The sequence below is a fragment of the Urtica dioica genome, chromosome 1 (genome assembly GCF_054948205.1).
Source record: "Urtica dioica subsp. dioica isolate 48M chromosome 1, U.dioica_male_clone48M_v1_H2, whole genome shotgun sequence".
In the NCBI taxonomy this organism is placed as follows: Eukaryota; Viridiplantae; Streptophyta; class Magnoliopsida; order Rosales; family Urticaceae; genus Urtica; species Urtica dioica.
The window spans coordinates 8,235,321-8,256,081 of record NC_142756.1 but is presented as its reverse complement, the minus strand read 5'-3'; the positions used below and the strand labels follow the sequence as shown (position 1 = coordinate 8,256,081).

The 20,761-nt window shown below is 34.3% G+C and overlaps 1 protein-coding gene across 2 annotated transcripts; it reads left to right on the top strand.

Moving 5' to 3' along the window:
* The first annotated feature begins 14,317 nt into the window (after positions 1 to 14,317).
* LOC149406980 (cAMP-regulated phosphoprotein 19-related protein) lies at positions 14,318 to 17,354 on the top strand. 2 transcript variants are annotated; one of them, XM_089610363.1, is made up of 8 exons: positions 14,318 to 14,467; positions 14,498 to 14,525; positions 15,454 to 15,549; positions 15,703 to 15,765; positions 15,851 to 15,898; positions 15,976 to 16,029; positions 16,849 to 16,906; positions 17,041 to 17,354. In XM_089610363.1, the coding sequence occupies exons 3-8, from the start codon at positions 15,484 to 15,486 to the stop codon at positions 17,082 to 17,084; spliced, it is 333 nt and encodes a 110-aa protein (XP_089466489.1). In that variant the 5' UTR covers positions 14,318 to 14,467; positions 14,498 to 14,525; positions 15,454 to 15,483; the 3' UTR covers positions 17,085 to 17,354. The 2 variants fall into 2 exon arrangements, with proteins under 2 accessions (XP_089466489.1, XP_089466482.1); XM_089610356.1 differs by having other exon boundaries at positions 14,318 to 14,525.
* The last annotated feature ends 3,407 nt before the right edge of the window (positions 17,355 to 20,761 follow it).

The following is a 20,761-nucleotide window of genomic DNA, read 5'->3' as shown; positions in this document are numbered from 1 at the left end:
CTTAAACCTCTAACAAATCTCAACAAAAATATTTTATCAAAGATATCATTAATCACGCGGCGCGCTAATCTAGAACGGCTTCACCAAGACTGACGTTACTGCCTGTCAACAAAGATATTAAACGTAAATTACTGGAAATTATCTCATTCTCTACATTTAAGTAATCTGAATGGAAATAACTGTAAATAAATAATCTGTACCTCTACATTTTTCCAAAGACTGACATTCGAAAATCTTCACTGTTAAAAAAAAATTAACAGTGAGTGTCCGGCCACCTCTAACCAAGCTCCGATCGTCTCTCCCGCCAACCACCGCCGTGAGGCTCGTCGCAACCCCCTTCCGCAGCGCCGACCACGGCCTCCCTCCGGACTCTGAGAACACCGACTCCTTCCCCTACGCTCTCGTCAACCGCCTCATGTGGGCGTCGATCTGGCTTGGACGAGCCTTCGCCGACCTCCTCCGCCGCCTCCGGCCGATCTGCTTGGCATGTTGAAGGTTAAAATAAAACCTAGATCTGGTTTTGTGGAGAGAGAGAGAGAGAGAGAGAGAGAGAGAGAGAGAGAGAGAGAGAACGTGGATTCTAATATCTGGTAACTACTTTCTATAAAATAGGAATTTAACATGCACAAAAAAGGAAAAAAAATAACGTGATTTTAAAAAATATCTTAATTATTGAAGGACAAAAAAGTAAAAAATATTTTGCCACCTAATACGTTTGGATATTTCCCTAAAATCTTCAAACATAGGCTAGATCCCAAATCAAACGTTTTAGGTGGCCTAGTTAGTTACAAATCTCTATATAAAATAGAATTTTTGTGTTATCATTAGATCACCTCAACTTCGTTGTAGAAATTTTTTCATTTGAGACTAACTACGAATAGTAATAGTTAATGTTTTTGTATTTTCAGTAATTGCTTTTTTTTATGAATTATATTTTCAGTACTTAGAAATGTGATAAGAGATTTAAAGTGATTGACCGCTGTTTATTTATTTATTTACTATTATTACTAATAAAATTAAAAAAAAGAAAGGCTAAAACAATAATACAACATCACCAAATTTTCTCTCTGCGAAATCGACTTATTATTTATTTATTTATTAAGAATACAACATCACCAAATCTTATTAATTTATTTATTATTGCCCCATTCGTCGGTATCTGAACGTTCTCTTGTCCGACGACTCATTTATCGAGTTTGGCTGAATCCGATCTACTACGAAATCGACCAGGTCGAGCTTCAACAGGCATCGATGTATATAATGTCAATTTCAAACGACTCTGCTATGGTTTGTTGATCTAATGGTTGCTTAGTTCATGAGTTTGATTTTTTCTGTTGATTTCACTAGCTGTGATGTAGATGTCCTTTTTATGGATGAGTCTTGTTTATTATTTAATAAGCAATATATGTCTCACGCGTTATTGCGGAATAATTAATATATTTTAGTTTGAAAGAAGAAATATATAGAGATATGTTCATAAATATTTAAGTTTGAAAAATATATATTTAAAGTTTATGAAAATATTTTTATCTTTCTGATAAAAAAAATGGTACGAATGAACACTATTTGTGTTTAGGGTCAAATATATATATTTTTTTAAGTTTTCAAAAAAAAAAAATTCCAAAAAAAAAAACACGGAATACTGTTCATTGAATTGAATAGTGTTTCATGAGAGGAGGTCTTCTCTACTTTATATATAGATATATATATATATATATATATATATTATAATAATAATAATAACATAAAATTAGCAAAATAGCGAAGTCAAACGTTATGATTTGCTATTTAGTCAAGGTTTTGTAAATACTAAGTAAATAGCCATGCTGATGACGTGGCCCAATAATAGTTTTTTTTATTTCCGAAAATTGTCCATGTGTGTTTGAATTTTGAATTACATATTTGAATTTTCGGATTAAATTTCTTCCCGAAATTTTTTGAATTGTTTTCCTGATATAAGTGTGAACAAGATTTAGTCAATTTATGATTCCCTTTATTTTAGGAACTAAATGGACGTGGCAGTTGTAATATATCTGTTTCTTTTTATATATTATTTCTGATATTTTCGGCTAGAATTATATTGTATCGTTTATTATTTAAATTCTTGTTTCTAACGCCCAAAATTTTTCAAACGTTGTTACATCTCTCTTCTCGCCATGTCTGGTTTTTCGCTTATTGAATCAGGTGATGAATTTTTTTTATTTTTTATTTCATTGTTGAGGTTTGTCACAGTTTATTAATTTATTTACGTATATTGACGTTGCTGTTATAATGCAGTTAAGCTTTTTGAACGCCAATGGCGGGAGAATCACAATTCAGGTGGTGTAAATACAGAATGTAATTTAAATGATTTACAAACTGTTATTTACGATGATCTTGATTTGAAAAACTTCCCAATGAATTTTGATGTTAATGTCAATAACGTATTTACGCGAAATGATGTTCTTGTGGCCGTTATGAGCATGATTGCACTTCGTGGTAACTTTGAATTCCGAGTTCAGAGATCTAGCAAAACCCGATATACTATTGTATGTTTGAATGTTGGATGTTGCTGGATGATGAGAGCGTCTGTATGTTCTACATCAAATATGTGGGTTATTAGAACGTTTGTAAAAGAACATAATTGTTACGGATCTTCCATTGTTCATAAACATAAGCAGGCGTCGTCGTCGTTGATAAGCAAGTGTATCAAAGATGATTTTAGGGGCTCAATGGCTGATAAAATTTTAGCAGTTGGTGTTGTTGAAATAATGAAGACTCGGTATAAAGTTGATACTAGTTATTTCAAGGCGTGGAAGAGACGTGCATAGGTGCCAAAAGAGTTGCGTGGTGACTATGAAAATTCATACAGTCATTTACCTATTATTGGTGATTTGATTGTTGAAAAGAATCCAGATATTTTCGATTTTTAAGTATGACTCTCTGGCTTTGAGTTTTTCTGGAAATGTATGTAGCATTGTATTTGTATTAACATTGATTTACATCTTTGGCAGTTAATATATCATAACTGATTTACTGTTTTTATATTTACACAGGTTCATACTGTGTTACAGAAGTAAATCCTGATTAGTTATTCAAATATTTTTTCTTGGCTCTTGGGGCATCGGTCCATGGATTCCAGTATTGTAGGCCTGTTATTTTGGTGGATGGCACATTTTTGAAAGGGAAATCACATGGTACGTTACTTTTGGCGACTGCTCAGGATGGGGATAATCATTTGTTCCCACTGGCTTTTAGTATTGTTGATTCTGAAAATGACAAATCTTGGAATTGGTTCATGGTGCAATTGAGGCATGTTTATGGGGCTAAAGAGGACTTGGTATTTGTATCGGATAGAAATTTGTCAATCCCTAAGGCAGTTCATGATGTATTTCCCGAGGTCAAATTTGATATATGCATGCAACACTTATGGGCGAACGGCAAAACAAAATTTGGGAAGTCTTTCATTCAGCCTCTGTTTTATAGGTGTGCTAAGGCTTACACGCCAAAAGAGTTTGATTTCTTTTTGAACATTATCTCGTGCTCTAATAAGAAGATAAAAAAATATTTGCTGCAGGCCAATCCAGAATTGAGGTCACGAAGTCATTTTCCAGGAAAGAGGTTTAATGTGATGACTACCAATATTTCGGAGTGCTTGAATGCAGTTTTGAGAGAAGCAAGAGGTTGGCCTGTGGCAATGTTGGTTTTGTGTTATCGTAGTCTTATTCAAGACTGGTTCAATAAGAAAAGACTTCTTATTCCAAAAATGCAATCAGGCCTTACAACAACTGGTCTCGAGATGCTATTTGAGTCCCAAGAAGCTGCAAGGACTATGAACGTAAGTTTATAATGATTTTCGTGTAAATAATAATGATATTTACTAACGTTCAACTATTTTCAGGTTTATGCTATTAATGAGTGTCAGTTTGAAGTTGTTGACGGTGCTGGACGCTTGATTGTTGACACCAACACTAGATATTGCAGTTGCAATAATTGGCAACTAGAAGCCTTTCCTTGTGCTCATGTTGTAGCTGCTTTATATCGTAGGAATTTGAGGCCCATTGACTATGTACTTGCATATTATTCTCAACAAAATTATTATGCAACGTATGCCATAGATGTAGTTCCTGTTTGCCATGATGGAGTTTGGGAGCTGCTACTAGATGTTGTGACAATACCACCACCGGTTCAGAAACGTTTAGTTGGGAGACCTAGAGAGAAAATGTTTCGTTCCAAGTCGGAAAGAGTTCAGTCATATCGACAAAGATGTAGCAAATGTGGACAACTAGGTCACAATAAAAGAGGATGTGTGTAGTTATGTTGTTTTTTAGCTGCTTTTTAATAAGATGCTATTTAATTGTTGATTTTTTGTTTTTTACAAATAAAGGTGTTGAACTCTTTTGTTTGAAATTTGTTTTATTATTTACTATTTTACATTAATTAACAACTATGTAAATATAACTACAGTAAATAGATATCTATAGGTATCAGTAAACCTATGTAAATATGACCAAACCACCGATTTGTTAATATATATTAATAAGTTGTAAATATCTCTTGTAAAGTTTAAGTTGATTTCTGTAGCGATCAGTAAACTTATGTAAATAATGATGGTTGAGTGTTCATTTACATTTGCGTCGACAGGTTATTTACCTAGATTTACATATGTCATGTTTCAATTTAACCAATAACATCAAAATATATAGGTCTTAGTAATGACAAAGTTTACTGATATGTATGTTTCTTTGGATTAACGAAGAATCCAAAGTACCAAAAGAATTAGCAAACATAAATCTTAAAATACACATCATTAAGTAATAGAATAAACTTTGAAATCCTGATGTTGAATTAAAAAGCAAGATAAACGGTTTAGACATCGTCGATGTTGAGTGAGAAACTAGGCTGGCTGCTTGGATTCTCATCAACCTGCTTTGTTATTTTCTTCTTCGTGACATATGAGGAATGTAGCATTCCTGGTTTCTTTATAACGCGTTTAGGTCTCTCATTGATGGCAAGCTTCACTGCAACTGGTTCGCCGTCCTTCTTGAGACGCTTTTTCACCCTCGTTTCTTCCTTTTCGGTTGGAGCTTTTTCGTCACCAACCTGGGGGACCTGGGTCGCAGCAACGATGTCAACGTTATCCAGCATATATCGCCAATCATCTTGTAATCTCTTCAATGAGTCATGGAAATATTTTTAATAATTTATTTACAAAAAGCCTTAAGTTGTAAATATAAATTTGTATTGTAACATACTGAGCTGTAATTCACTAATTTGTCTGGTCCAAACAGATGTGATATGTCATGCTCCACAATGTCCTGGTTAACGATTGCCATAAAATGGTTCATATAAATATTAGAATTACTAGTACAAATGAGAAGATTTATTTTTGTTTGAAGTTTTATTATTTACAAACACTACTGTGCCATCTTTTTGGATGTTTACGTCTACGTACTCAACTGGCTGAATTGAAGACTGTCCTTCCTCTCTTTGATTGTTATTTTTATCTTTCTTTGATCTCATTTTCATCTGTAAAGTTGTAAATAAGTATAGATTATAATTTTTGTAGGTGTTTCATACCTAATAGATAAACAATAGGTTTATGTTATTGAAGAGGAAGCTATTTCCATACCAATTTTGTCAACGTCAATTGATATGACTTGATTGCCTCTTCCAATACTTCTTGTTCAAGCTGGGCATTAGGTTGTGTCACGATGCTTGTTGCCACTTTGGTTTGTACAACAGTGGCGTCTTCAACCTGTTCGCATATGTAAATGAATATAGTTATATAATGTTAATATATGTTAATACAGTTGCATGTGCCGACTTTACTTGTGTCATTTCTTTTTCAGTATTGACGTGTGTCATTTCTTGTTCAATCTGTGCATTAGGCTCGGTATTCTTGTCAATGTTTACTTCAACCTGTAAATTCATAACGTTAATCAATGTTAATAAAAAGAATATTGAAGTTTTCAGGTACTATTATTTACCTGGTTCATGTCTTCCTCATCACTGTCGTGCGCGATAACGTCTTCGGTGTTATTGTTGGGTGTTCCTTCAACCTGTTTGAGATTACGTTGTTAGTCTAAATATAAGAAATACATTAATTAGTAACAGTTTAGAAGATTACTATCTTGGGAGGTGCTGGAGGGGAAATATTCTCTCTATGTATAAACTTGTTTACGATTTCCAACAACTTGTTGTATTTTTCGTTGACGTCCTCTATTTCTTTTTGCATTTTATACATTCTGCGATGTGTAAAATCTAAGTCTTCTTCGAGAAATTGGATTTCCTCGTTCACATCATTCGGAGATGAAGTGTTTGAGGAGGTTGCGTTGTTGGTGACCTTTGATTTCCCTTTTCTGGATGTTGGACTTATGTCATCGTTACGTAGGAGGATGTCATACAGTGGGTTTTGATTCATCACGTGGTTTGAATCACAATGCAAACTCTTCTTCTGTAGGTATCACGGGGATTATCCCAATCTGTTTATAGTTTTACAAATCAAAATGTTGTTAGTATTTACACTAAATTATTTACATAATTTTTATCTTATAGTAAATACATTGGTATTTTCGAATATGGCCACCTTGAGCTCATCGTAGGTTGGGGTGCAATCGAAAGCCCACTTCAACATTCGAGGAATGTTATGTTCGGGTTGGTGGGTTGTGAAGCTTTGAGCTGCAAACTCCGGAATTACTTCGAATGCCCATGCAACTAAGGGTTGAAGAAACCGCTCAATGTTGAATCCTTTGGTACCAACACAGCCTGTTTGCAATTTCCTCATCGATGCACATAGTGCGTTGTAGCTGACTTGGCCCCATGGATATAAAGAAAACAGTTGAGGATCAGCCGCCATACGAAGGTGTTTATCATTGATTTCGACCTTTAGTTCCCTTGATAACACCATCAGCTTAAGGATGCACACATTCATCAGCGCAATCCTATCTTCATCACTCCCGCCGAAGCTTCCGGAAAACATTCCAAGTAAATACCGTGCTTTTTTAGTACCACTCACCATGAAGTACTAATCTTTGAGAGAGTTTTCAGGGCGCAAATTGCTGTCAATTTCAGGAATTGGCCCGCACTTCAATCCTGAAAAATTATCATGTTTTCAGTTATTATAATTTATAAAGTTATGTAAATAAAAATTGTTGTTTGTGTGTATACCTGAAAAGAGCTCGAAATCATAGACATTGAATACCAATACATTACCCCCTATGTTGAAAAGGAGTTCAGTAGGGTCCTCGGAATGTACTTGTGATAAGACAAGTAGATGTATTAACTTTTTAGGGTATGTGGTCCCTTGTAAGTGTTGGAACTTTCCAAATGGACCTTGGTTGAATAAATCCTTCTGGAAATCAGTTGTCAGGCTTCTTTTGAGTAAATACATTATATCAAACTGAGAGTGAGCTATTATTCCCTGATGTGTATCCCAACTTGTCTCGCCAAACTGAAATTCTCAAGTTAGTTTCAAACTACTCATAAATACATATGTTGTTAATGTTTATCTTGAAATTACCTTGTGGTTGGTGTGGGTAGTTTGTGATCCTTTGCCCGTTTTCTCTCTACGGGATTTAACTATTTTTCTTGAAGGTTTTGCCGGTACCTACAATATCATTACGTAACATCATTGTAAAAAAGGTTTGTTGTAAATATACTTAGACACAAATATTTGTTCAAACATATCATAAAATGTTAAATTTTACCTCTACTTCAGAAGATGGTGTAATTGTTAGCTCTTTGTTTTTTACAGCCGGAGTTTTTGTTCTTGCCATGGTGAGTTAAGTGGTTATGCCCTGAAATAAGTGCATATTTGTTAATACATACTTACGTTTTATATATGTAAATAAGTTAAGCTTTTGACAACTTATGCAGTAAATATGCGTAAATAAACACTTCCAGATAACCAAACATAATAGTACTTAATATTTACACACATTTACTACAGATATTAACAAACCTACATCCTTGTAAAATCCAAAGACACCAATTTAAACTCATTTACAATGGTATTAGTCATATACTACCACTCATTCAAACTACTTTCAATAGCTTCACAACATGCTATAGAAATTATACATCAAGTTTTAGACATTGTACTCAAATCACTAACATTCTTTACAATAAACCATAAATAATTGTTACATATTTGTTAAATTTTTTTGGGAAAATAACACATTTATACCCTGTGTTTTAGTGAAATGTCGAGTTTAACCCTCGGTTTTCAAAAATGTCGAGTTCATACCATCTGTTTAACTAAAATGACGAAATTATACCTTCTGTTTAACTAAAATGACGAAATTAAACAGATGTTATAATTTCGTCATTTTAGTTAAACAGAGGGTATGAACTCGACATTTTTGAAAACCGAGGGTTAAACTCGACATTTCACTAAAACACGTGGTATAAATGTGTTATTTTCCCAATTTTTTTTTACCATCCACATTAATATATGGTTTACTATTTCATTGCCAACAATAATGTATTTGGCAACTTTGAAAGATTGACATACTCGGCGGTAAATATGTGTAAATAAAGATTTACTCACGAAAAAATTTGGACTGTCCAATATTTACTTAGATTTACTGCAAAATATATCAACACCTATTTTTTCCTTCTAACATCCAAACACCCAAAATTTTAAACGGATTCACAATGGTATTACCCATACATTAACACTGAAACATGATTTCATTTTACTACGCATCAAGATATAGATATAACACATCAAGATTTATACATCAAACCCGTTTCAACAACATTTAAACATTCAAAAGGATTTACAAATACATAGTAATCACTGAAGAACATGCATTATGTTTTTAAATCACAATAGTCGGTTCCCCCAAATTTCGTTGTCATGAATAGGGTTTTGTGTAAATTTTAGGATTAATGATCAATAATACACGGATTCATAACACATAGGGAGAGGAATGTTGAATATCATCTATTTTCATAATCGATTCCAAAAAAGAACAATTTTTTCATATTTTAATATGTAAATCGAGGTTGAACATTAGTAAATAAGAGTTTCAATCGCAAAAAAATCACACATGCATACCTGTTACAACCGGAGAGAGGAGCGCTGGTCGGAAAAATCGTTCCAGCTCGTCGGTTGTCGCCAATATAGTTGTTGTTCGTCGGAAAGAGGAGCTGGTTTGAAAAATTTTTTGGGAGAGATTTTTTTTTCTTAATGGCGGAGTGAATATCGGGGGTGAGATAATCGGTATTAAATTTGCAGTTATTACTTCCTCGATTCTCGGTTACACGTTGCCTCTTTCATTTTTTTTAAAAGTAAACCGTGTGCTTATGGGCGGGAAATGTCTGGGCGTTTTGGTAAATTTAGAAGTGTCTTAAATGATATCTGGAAATTTACTTAGTATTTACAAAACCTTGACTATTTAGCAATTTTAAAGGTTTGATTTGGCTATTTTGCTAAATTACCCTAATAATAAGAGATTTGTAAGTAACTAGGCCTCTTTAAACATATGATTTTCGATCTAGCCTATGTTTGATAATTTTTAGTGATATAGCCAAATGACTTATGTGGTAATAATTAAAGTCTGATTTACCCTTCTTTATTAACAAATTCGTCATTTTCTCTCTCCTATTTTTTTTCAAATAATTTTTTTTGCATCAAAACTTCTAAAATTCGTATATTTCTCATACGAACTCGAAATTGAGTGATTTCAGATCCTACAAATTCGTGGCGTCGAGATCTTCAAAAATAAATCCATTGTGTTTGATATGAAAAATTATGTTTAATGCATCATATTTACGTTTTCATTTATTTGTTTGATAATTTCAAAAAATTTCAGTCATTTCCATATTTAAGGTAGTAACGTGATTTTTCTACATCTATGATATTAAACATGATTTTTCATCAAACACAATGGATCTATTTTTGAAGATCTCGGCATCACGAATCCGTAGGATTTGGAATCACTCAATTTCGATTTCGTATGAGATAGATATGGTTTTTTAAAGTTTTTATGTAAAAAAAAATGTAGGAAAAAATTAAGAGAGAAAAAATGATGAATTTGTTAATAAATGAAGACAAATCAGACCTTAATTATTGTCACATAAACCTGTTGGTTATTTCCCTAAAAATTGTAAAATATAGGCTAAAAACAAATTTCATTGTTTCATTTTTGTCACTGCCCTAATAATAATAATAATAATAATAATTCGCTGTTCAGTTTGAAATGATTACTGTGACTGATTACTGTAATGGTTTGTATTGCTGTTTATTCGGAGAATGAGTAGAGCGATTCGGTGGAATGAAATGATTACTGTGACTGATTTTCTTTTAGGATTTTTCTTTGAATTTTTTTTTGAAATTTTCAGAATGTTATTAATTAGATCACGAATTATTTAGATTCTGGAAGCGTATTATTAAAACTCGCTTTTGTCATGATTAACTAATCATCTTCTGTTGATTAAATATCTTTTCATGCTCTTCCACCACCTGGAAATGAAATACAAGCAATTAATGTGAATAAATAACCATAAGCAAATACATTTTCTTAAATTTATTGAACGTATAACTGACGTTATTTTTTTTTATAAAGGAAAGTAAACTTCTTTGTAATGGTAATTGGAACAAAAAAAATTAGTTGTGGTAATTATTGGGACAAACAATGCTAATTGAACAAATAAGCTAATAAAAAACAATGTCCAAGAAAAGATATAATGTGATTTAAACACATCAAATAAACGTAAACTAATTTTATAGAAATTAAAATAACAATTAACTTATTTATTATGAAACTATTCTAAAAAAATCACTTAAATTCTTGTTTATATAGTTACAACTTACAAGTAGAATGTCCCGCGCGTTATTGCGGAATAATTAATATATTCTAGTCTGGAGGAAAAAATATATAGAGACATGTCCATAAATATTTAAGTTTGAAAAAAATATATTAAAATTTTTTTGGAGACATTTTTATCTTTATGATAAAAAAAAAATCAATACGAATAAACTCTACTTGTGTTTATGGCCAAAAAATGATGAACATTGATTTGTGAGTAGAGATTCTTCTTCTACTTTAAATATATAATATAGTATCTCAAACGTTATTTTTTTCATCTAAAAAAATTTCACGTACTAGACCACTTAAAACGTTGGATTTGCAATTTGACTAACGTTTTAAGCATGTTTAAAATTTAACCACATTTGGTGACATGACATCACTAATCAGATAGCATTTACATGATTGTATCTAACATTTCTATACGTTAATTATGGTAAATTTTGATAAATGACCAATTTGTCAAAATAACGACTAATGTTGAGCGTCGGAGAGCGCGCCAGGAGAAACCTTTCGCGTCCCTCTAGTTCACGTTTCTTGTATTTTCAAGCGAAGAACACGACGAACTTGAAGAACCCAGAGATCGCGACGAACACGAAGACACTACTACATATATTATATTTTAAGACATTAAAAGTAAGACTTATCTATGGCTATTTCCTTAAAATCAAGTTTGAAATCGGTTACATAGCTACAATGCTCTTTCCATCTACCCATCGATGTTTCTTAAAGCATTTTAAGTTGGATTTTTTTATTTTTATTTATTATTATTTTTTATTTTTTTGCGTGAAGTCATTCAAGTTGGATGCCACATACACAACACTTTCTCAATATCAGCTAGTCGAGTTATGTTAATTATATATATATGTTCTATTTGTTTGAAAAAGAAAGATTTTGTTTTACTTCAAAAAGGCTGTAGATAAATTTATAGAAATCGCCCATTCTAAGAATAAATTTCCTTCTTATTACAACTATTTTCAAAGAAAAAAAAATCACAAATAGAACTAGCTCAAGAGAAAGAGTTTTATTTTTATTGATCTACTCTTATATTATTTAACACAATTACCTTATTTTCTTTTACCATTTTTTATCTAAAAAAAACACACCTAATCAAAATAGCTAATTCTCTCTCTTCCTCATTTCTCCGACCAGCTCTCTCTCTCTCTATCTCATTTTTCTCATTTTCTCCAACCAGCTCTCTCTCTCTCTCTCTCTCTCTCTCTCTCTCTCTCTCTCTCTCTCTCTCTCTCTTTTCCTCATTTTTTCCGACCAGCTAAGCTCTCTCTCTCTCTCTCTATCTCTCTCTCTCTCTCTCCTTTGCCTTTCTCATTTTCTCCGACCAGCTCTTTCTCTCTCTCTCTCTCTCTATGTTAGACACGTTTGTGCTCTTCCTCTCTCTCCCAGGACAGCGACAAAGCCCTATATCCCGTACGCCCGTGTTCTTCCTCTCTCTCCCAGTAGAGCGACAAAGCCCCGCAGCACAACGAAAACTTCCAAGTTCCGACCAGTTCCAAACTCTCTCTCACTTCTGCATCAGCAAGCTCCGACATTAAGCCGATTCCGGTAAGTTATTCATATGACCTAGGTTTTGTTGAACGTTTTTCCAAAATCTGTAAGATTTGTTAGCGATCGCCTCCGAAAATCACTAAACAGATTTGGTTTTCTGTCGTAAACTTCGTGAATATGTTGTCACAAATTAAGGTCTACGTGACAACAAGGTCACCAAATCTTCAACGAAAAACAAGATTTGTTTAAATATTTCATGACAACGTAGTCACGAAATAAATTTCCGAGACTATGTTATCACAAAACATATCTATTTCGCGATAACATATATCTTTTCGATGAAGAATTCTTGACAACATTGTCACAAAAAATCAGATTTCATTTGAATATTTCGTGACAACAATATCATGAAACATGTGTATTTTGTGATAAACATATGCAGTGATGAGAGACGTTCATACCTTTGTCAAACATAGCGAAAGATGGGTGAAATCTTCACGTTACTTGACCAAAACTAGTGGGGCCATCTTAATATCCGTGAAAGCGACTTACGAGGAGTTCTTGCATCATTGTATGTCACGCTACAACTCTCACCTTCTACTCATGAGCTCTATGTTAAGTAAGAGACAGAATGGGTCGGTGCCACGAGATAGTATTGGGTCCGACCTAAATTTAAAATGTTATTTGCATCTTCAGAAGGAGAAACAGACATATCAAAATTGAATTCAGTAGGAGAGATGGAGCAATTGTAGCCAGAGCAACCAAGTGTCAACTTTGATATACCGTGTCCAAAGTCGGGGGACGGTGCTTCTGAGATCCCAAACCACAACTACGCACGAGTTGCTTCAACTCAAACTCAACCTGATATGCCGTGTCCAAAACCGGAGGACGGTGCTTTTGAGAACCCCAACTACAACTCGGCACGAGTTGCTTCAACTCAAACTCAATCTAATATGCCGTGTCCAAAGCCGGAGGGTGGTGCTTCTGAAATCCCCAACCACGACTCTGCACTAGTTACTTCAACTCAAAATCAACCTGATATGCCATCTCTAAATACGGAGGGTGGTGCTTCTGAGATCTCCAACCACGACTCTGCAATAGTTGCAATCACTAAATCTTCTTGTCCGTCGTGACAATATCATCATGGATTACATGTTCTGTTTTGTGACAACAACGTCACAGAATATGGTGATTTCGTGATAACGTCATCACCAAAGAGATTGATTTCATGATACCATCGTTACAAATTTAAAAAATTGACATTCTTCTAACCTTATTCAGGTATGATTCTGAGCATATGTGTGCAATGTAATTAGACAAGGAAAACATTGTCAGACTACGTGCACATTCGTAGACGAGGTTGCCAAACACAAGTATATCGATCCCGCGTGTTCATCATGTAAACCAATAGACGTTATGTGCTACATGCAACAAAATTAATTGAATGAAGGAAGGAAATGAAGTAGATGAAGAGAGAATGAAAATATGGAATAACTGGTATCATTCAAATTAATTGGTAAGTTGATTAATATGTTATAATTGAATGTTGAAGTAAGGGTAGAATTATCATTACAATTCGTTAAAATGAGGGTAAAAATGAGAGAAAAATTTATCTCTCCTAACGAGGCCCTATTTGTGACTTAAAAAAATTTTAAAGTAGAAAAAATCTCTTTTTTAGTCGTACAATAGAAAATACATAAAATTAGGAAAATAATCAATTTAAACGTTGACATTGCTAAATAGTCAACGCTTGATAAATCTTAGGTAAATAACTATAAATAATGACGTGACTTAATATATGGAGGTGATTATTTATCTAAGATTTATGTCTGTATATAAATAAAAATTGCTATTTATCTAAAATTTATTAAACGTTGACTATTTAGCAGTATCAAACGTTTAAGTTGACTATTTTACTAATGGACCCTAGAAAATATCCCATTAATTTATTCTGTTGTGGCCTAAAATGATAAGAAATAAACCTATGGACAAATTAGCAAACTTAGAAACTTTACCTCATCAGGTTACCTCATTCTACACGCAAAAAAAAAAAAAAAAAAAAAAAAACTACGCTCCCACAGAATCGACATCGGAGAACTGCGAGAGAGAGGGAGAGGGAGAAAGAGAGAGAGGACTACTGAGACAGCTAGGAAGAAGAAGAAGAAGAAGAAGAAGAAGAAGAAGAAGAAGAAGAAACAAAACCGACCTCAACACCATTCCAAGGTGAATGTTCAAAATTTTGTTCTTTTCTTTCTCGGAAATCCAGAGGAAAATTCAAGGTTTCGCTTGGATTTTGTGAAATTGAAGCTAGAATTAGCTTGTAGGTCTAATGACTGTTGTGGTATTGATTGAGCGAATTTTCTACTTTATTTCGTATTTTTTGGGTCCAAATTTAAAGCTGGAGATTTTGGAATGTTGAAAAAAATCGGGGGTTTCGATTTAGAATTCAAATTAACACTTGTATTGACCTGGGATTTATTGTTTATTGATGGAATTCAAATTTTTTTTGCCATCTTTGCTTGATTTTATTAGTCAGCTTTGCAATTTTATATATATAAGCGTTTGGATCTAATTTACAGACACACTTAGTTAACCACTTTTAGGAATATTTTTAGAAAAATGATTAATCCACCGCTTTTATCACCCCTGATCTAAATGCAAATTCCGGAAATTCTATGGATCTGGATTTTTTTTTTTTTTTTTATTTTTTTTTTTATTTTTATAATGGTACAGTATATTAATGAGATATCTATTAGATTGCAGCGATTTGTTGTTAGCACAAAGGTTAGTTTTAGCTAAACTGTTATGAAATAAAAAAAAAACATTCGAGGAAATGATAGAATTCTCAATTAAGAACTGAGTTGAATTCGAAAAAAGTCCTAGTTTTTATAAATAGGAATACTATGTGTATGATAATCTTATTATCATGTTGTCAGAAATGTTCATTGTCATTATGTCATTTGGAGCGATAGAGGTTGTTTTTATCTCGAGCTGTACTTTCAAAGTTGTTTTTATCTGCTTGACCCTATTATGTTTATGAGCTTCACAGTGGTAGGCATATCACATCCGAAACAAATGGAAATCTGACTTCATTTCCTCAGAACTCAATTGCATCAGATTTTAGAAGTTTTCATTTTGTGATCTGTTGCAGCTGCGTTTTTGCTTGTGGTGCTTGGACATCATGTCGGGAGCAGAAGATGGCAAAGTTCAAGAGCACGTTGAATCCATGCCATCAGAAAAACAAGAGGTTGCTCAGTTTTGGTGTTTTGGTTTTGTTTCCGAGAAAAACTCACCAAAATCATTCGAATTCATTTGCACTTGTCAATGTTATCACTATTATTTATTGATGTATAAGGTTCTCAAAGTGCTCTGTAAACTGTATTTCTTGTGCTCGTTTTAGGAGGCAGCTGTAAAGAAAAAGTACGGTGGACTGATGCCCAAGAAACCACCACTGATTTCGAAGGTGATTTTTTGTTTTCTGAGCTCAATAAAAAAAAAAAATAGATGTGGTGGTGTTTCTTGATTTAAAGGCTTTGATTTGGTGTCAGGATCATGAACGTGCTTACTTTGATTCTGCTGATTGGGCGCTTGGAAAGGTAGTCTTTTATTTCTTCAACATCATATAGTATCTTTGTTTTAGTGGAAAACTAATCTCAGTCTTATATGTTAACAGCAAGGCGTTGAGAAGCCAAAAGGACCACTTGAAGCCCTTAGGCCAAAGTTGCAGGTATGACAAGTCTGTGAAGTTTGATTTCATTTGTCACAATTCTGATTAGTGGTGTCTATCGATCACATCATAGCTGAAAATCTGATATTACCATAGCTCCTGATAGCATCTAGATTGCTGTGAGAACTTGTAGATGCTTGCTTAGATGACACAAATGGGAAAACAGTATGTTTTTGGTGAATAAACAGGCTTCAAGTATAAATTACTGAAATCCTTTGATTAGATTGATCTGTTTTTGGTCAAATGCGTGGAGTGGAAATTTTTTCTAGTGTCTAACTGGAGCGTAAATGACACCTTTAATTTGTTGGACTACTTTGACGGATCACCTTTCGCCTATATAAGAATTGCGTTGGCACAAATGTGAAACTGACAATCTTGAAGCGACGATGACTCATATCCTCCTTTTTATAGTTTCTATAAAGACTCAAAATCATATGCTATCATCCATTTTTGGTGTGTTGGGTCACATTAGGAAGAAGCTTCTTTGGCCACTCTGGTGCCTTAGTCCATAACAGCTTCTAGTGATAACTTTTACCTTACAACTCATCTTAAATCACTGGTAGCAGACTTCAAAATAGCATATTTGGAACAATTTCTCGCCATTTGATTGAGTAAATAACGTATACCATAGAAGTGATTTTTTGCCGAAGAGTTACAAGTTCAACAGTAGTTACCTTTTGTTTCTTGAACCTGGTGTTTAGTCTTGTGGGGCTCCATTTAAAAAAAAATAATAATAAACATTAGTTACCCTTTTCTATATTGTTTGTATAATGTGTTTTATGATACATGTTTGACATTTTCTATATTCCCGCATTTCAGCCAACACAACAGCAGACACGATACCGAAAGTCTCCTTATGCTCCTGCAAATGGTGAAGGTATTCTAGTTACTGTCGATACAAAACTTAATTGCACTTCGTTTCAAATTTTTTTTTTCTTCACAAATCGTGTTTTAAATGCTGCGGAAGAGAGATGATGAAACTAAACATTTTGTTTTGGGATAATTTTGTAGATGGAGGAAGTGTTTCTCCCGAAGATGCAGCTGCAAGTGAATGAGAAATCTAGGCATGGAAATTCATTCTCATTGAGACCTACTCATGGTACCAAATATTCATAATGTGTAATTTGATGTTGTTGTCGAAATAAATTATTGAGATTTTTGAGTTTTTGACTATAAAAGGAATCCGAAATATGACTATCTTTCCGCTGGGACCGATGTGAATCTTCAAGTTTCTGTATTCCAAGTTTCTATTTTAGTTCAGTGGAACATTATTTTACAGACGACTGAAATGAATAAGAATGAAATGGCGAACGTTAAATAAATAATGTGTTTTGTGGTTTCACTGTTTTATGTGCGTTTAATGGATGATTCTCCATTACATTATAAGTCGTTACTTTTTTAATCATCTAACTAATCGTCTTGTAAACTATACATTTAAATATAAGTAAAATAAGCAGCTGACGAAGGCCATCTCTGCTGTGACAAGTTTTTCTATCGTATTATGGAGTTATAAAGAAACCATAAGCTACCTATAGGAAAATTATTGATTTCACATTTGGATAATGTTCCGCGTGTTTATTTGACTCCGGAAATTAAATGTTGTGTGCTATTTCTAAAATTTCTACCAAATTGGCTGTTATTGGGATCTGGCGCCCAATCAGTGTGGTTTAGATTTAATATTGAGATAATACGTAAGAGGGGAACATGTGTAACCGTTGGTTTTTATTTGTTAGTTTATTTTAATGGCAACTGCGCATATAATTTCGGTTTTGAAATAAAGTAATGCACAGCCACACTGTGCACATAAAATATTGGATCTAATCGCAGTGTTAACAAAATTTTTCTAATTTTTTTTAGTAATTTGATTTAATTGAATATTTAAACACAAATTAAAAACAAAATTAAATTTCAATAATAAAGATATTTTCTCAATTCCACATTCACATGAAAGATGTCTCGTCATCCAAGTAAAAATCATGTCCGCACATGTGAGAAACTTCCATGAGCTCACTAAAATGTCCCGGACGAGTCCTCCTCCGCCGGTCTCTATTCATCCCGGCTATTGGAAGGTAATGGAAATTCCATTTCCAATAAGCTACCTTCCATTGCTTATTGGAAATGGTATTTCCATTAGGCATTTTGATGCCTTCCATTCCTTATTGGAAATGGAATTTCTGTTAAGCTTAATGGAAATCCATATTTCCATTAACTTCCAATAAGGAATTAAAAAAAATAAAAAATCAAATTTAAATGGTAAATGAAAAGGACTAAAGTGTTAAAATTTTAAAAGAAGGTACTAATATGTAAACTGAATTTCATCTTTATTAATAATTTTTTTTTTAAAATAAAGTTAAAACATTACAACAATATTATGAATAAAACATTACAACAAGACTACATTTCATTAATAGTCATGCTTTGAAAGTTAATATCAAAGTTATCAACAAGATCAATGTTCACAAATGTTTCTTTAGAACGTTGTTCATGTTGACACCAATCTTTGTATATGGTGAGAGCCTCAACCATTTCGGGTTTCAAACTTTGTCTACGATCATCAAGGATGCGACCCGAGCTACTAAATGCAGACTCGGACGACACCGTTGACACCGGGATCGAATGAACATCTCGGGCCATCTTCGACAAGATCGGAAACATGTTCTCGTGTTGATGCCACCACGCTAGCAAGTTGAGGTCGTCTTGGTTCATGGAGGCAAATTGTTGAGATGTGTATAACGCGATCTCGTCGTTGGAAGCCGTATCTTCAGTGGGTTGGGCATGCGGTGACGATCTTGGAGATGAAGTTCCACCTCGAGCAAAACGAGCTATGTCTCGGAACATTCCTTTGCTTGTCGAGGTGGACTCGGCTCGGGACATACAGGAGCTTGGCGCTGATAGAACCTGAAAAAGGAGTAAAACTCTTCCACGACCCTAGCATGATCATGTGTAACGTAATCTTGTCCAGTATGACGTTTTAAATATTGTAAAAATGTCAAATAACCCCCAAATTTCATTCGAGGGTCTAGAATGCATGCAAAACCATATAAGTAAGGAATTTTTGTAGTTCCCCAATATTTTGAAAATTTTGCTCTCATAGATTCTACGCATGGTTGAAAAATTTCAAAATGGTTACAATCATGAAGATGTTCGGCAATTTTTGTAACACTATGTATGGCTAAATAAGATGTGGGTGTGTAAACAGCAGACAATGCACATGTTTCATCGTAAAAAACGTGAAGAAAATGAGTAAAGACCTTAGCCCTTGCGATGTCTGTTTCGGTTATGTCATGGCCTCCGTTTCTGTTCACGAATTCTCGTGTAATCTCTATATGTCTTTCGGATAAGAAAGAATGCAACATTAAAAATGTTGAGTTCCACCTAATCCTGTTATCGGTGTGGTATTGTCTCTCCTCAAGACCGTTGATTAAAAAACGCCTCTTAAGGTCGTCTACCCTTTGGTTCGAACTGTTTAACCAAGATATGGCATCTCTAATCTTACGGATACACTCGTCAAAATGCCTAAACCCGGCTTTCACTATGAGGTTTATGATGTGGGTTGCACACCTTTGGTGTAAAAGACACTCTTGATTGGGGATCTTAAGCCGTAAGGCTCTCATCATGGCGTCATTGTTTGTGGCGTTATCTAGGGTTATTGAAATTATTCTATCCTGAAAATTCCACTCTTCTATAACGTCTAGAAGGATTGCTAGTATGGCATCAGCGGTATGACTACCCTCTATTCTCTTAAACGCTACAATCCTCTTGTTGAGATTCCAAGACTGGTCTATGTTATGAACTACAACGGACATGTAGTCCATTTTGGCATTTCCAGACCATATGTCAGAAGTGAGGGCCACGTTAAACCTAGCAGACATGAAGCATGCTCTAAGTGTGTCTTTATCTTCCAAAAAATTTCTCATAATATCACTTCTAAGAGTTTTTCTTGAAATAATGTTTATACCAGGAACTAAGTAATGCACAAATCTACCAAAGCCTGCGCTTTCAACGTGAGAAAATGATTGGTCGGTAGAAACTATGTACTTTACTAGTTCTTTTCTAAACTCTACGGGATCGTGGGTACTTACCATGGATGTAGATCTCTTCAAGACGCAAACCCTGTAGTGGTGGCGCAACGACGAAGTACCATGAGATGCAGACTCGGCTTTGACGTGCTTCCCGCATTTGTTGCATATTCCCTTCTTTCCTTCGTTGTCAGTGAACTCGATGAAGTAATTCCACATTTCAGAACGGGATTTTCTTTTCTTCTTCTCCTTTGGAGGTTGTTGTGCTTCGGGAGCTTCGTCTTCAGGTGACTCGTGTTGAGGTGGTGGAGGTGATGGCTCGTGTTGAGGTGGTGGAGGTGGTGGAGGTGATGGCTCGTGTTTAGGTGGTGGAGGTGCCTCTTGTTGTTGTTCTTCAAATCTACGGAGTTGTTCTCGGTACACCATGTAAGGGTCTTCGTGTGGATTTTGATGGGAGCTAGAAGGTTGGGCGCGATGAGGATGATATTGTGTACCATATTGTTCGTGAATTGGACGGGGAGGAGGTGGAGGTCGTTGTGAAAGAAATTGTGGTAGATATTCAGGTTGATAAGGGGAGATCGGGGCGAATCGGGCTAATTCTAGAGGGACATTAGGTGGATGCCATTGTGGTCGGTGATATTCGATGTAATTGGGATTTTCAGTAAGGTTTACCCAATTTTGTGAAAATTGTTGAGGTGGAGAGGGTTGTTCAA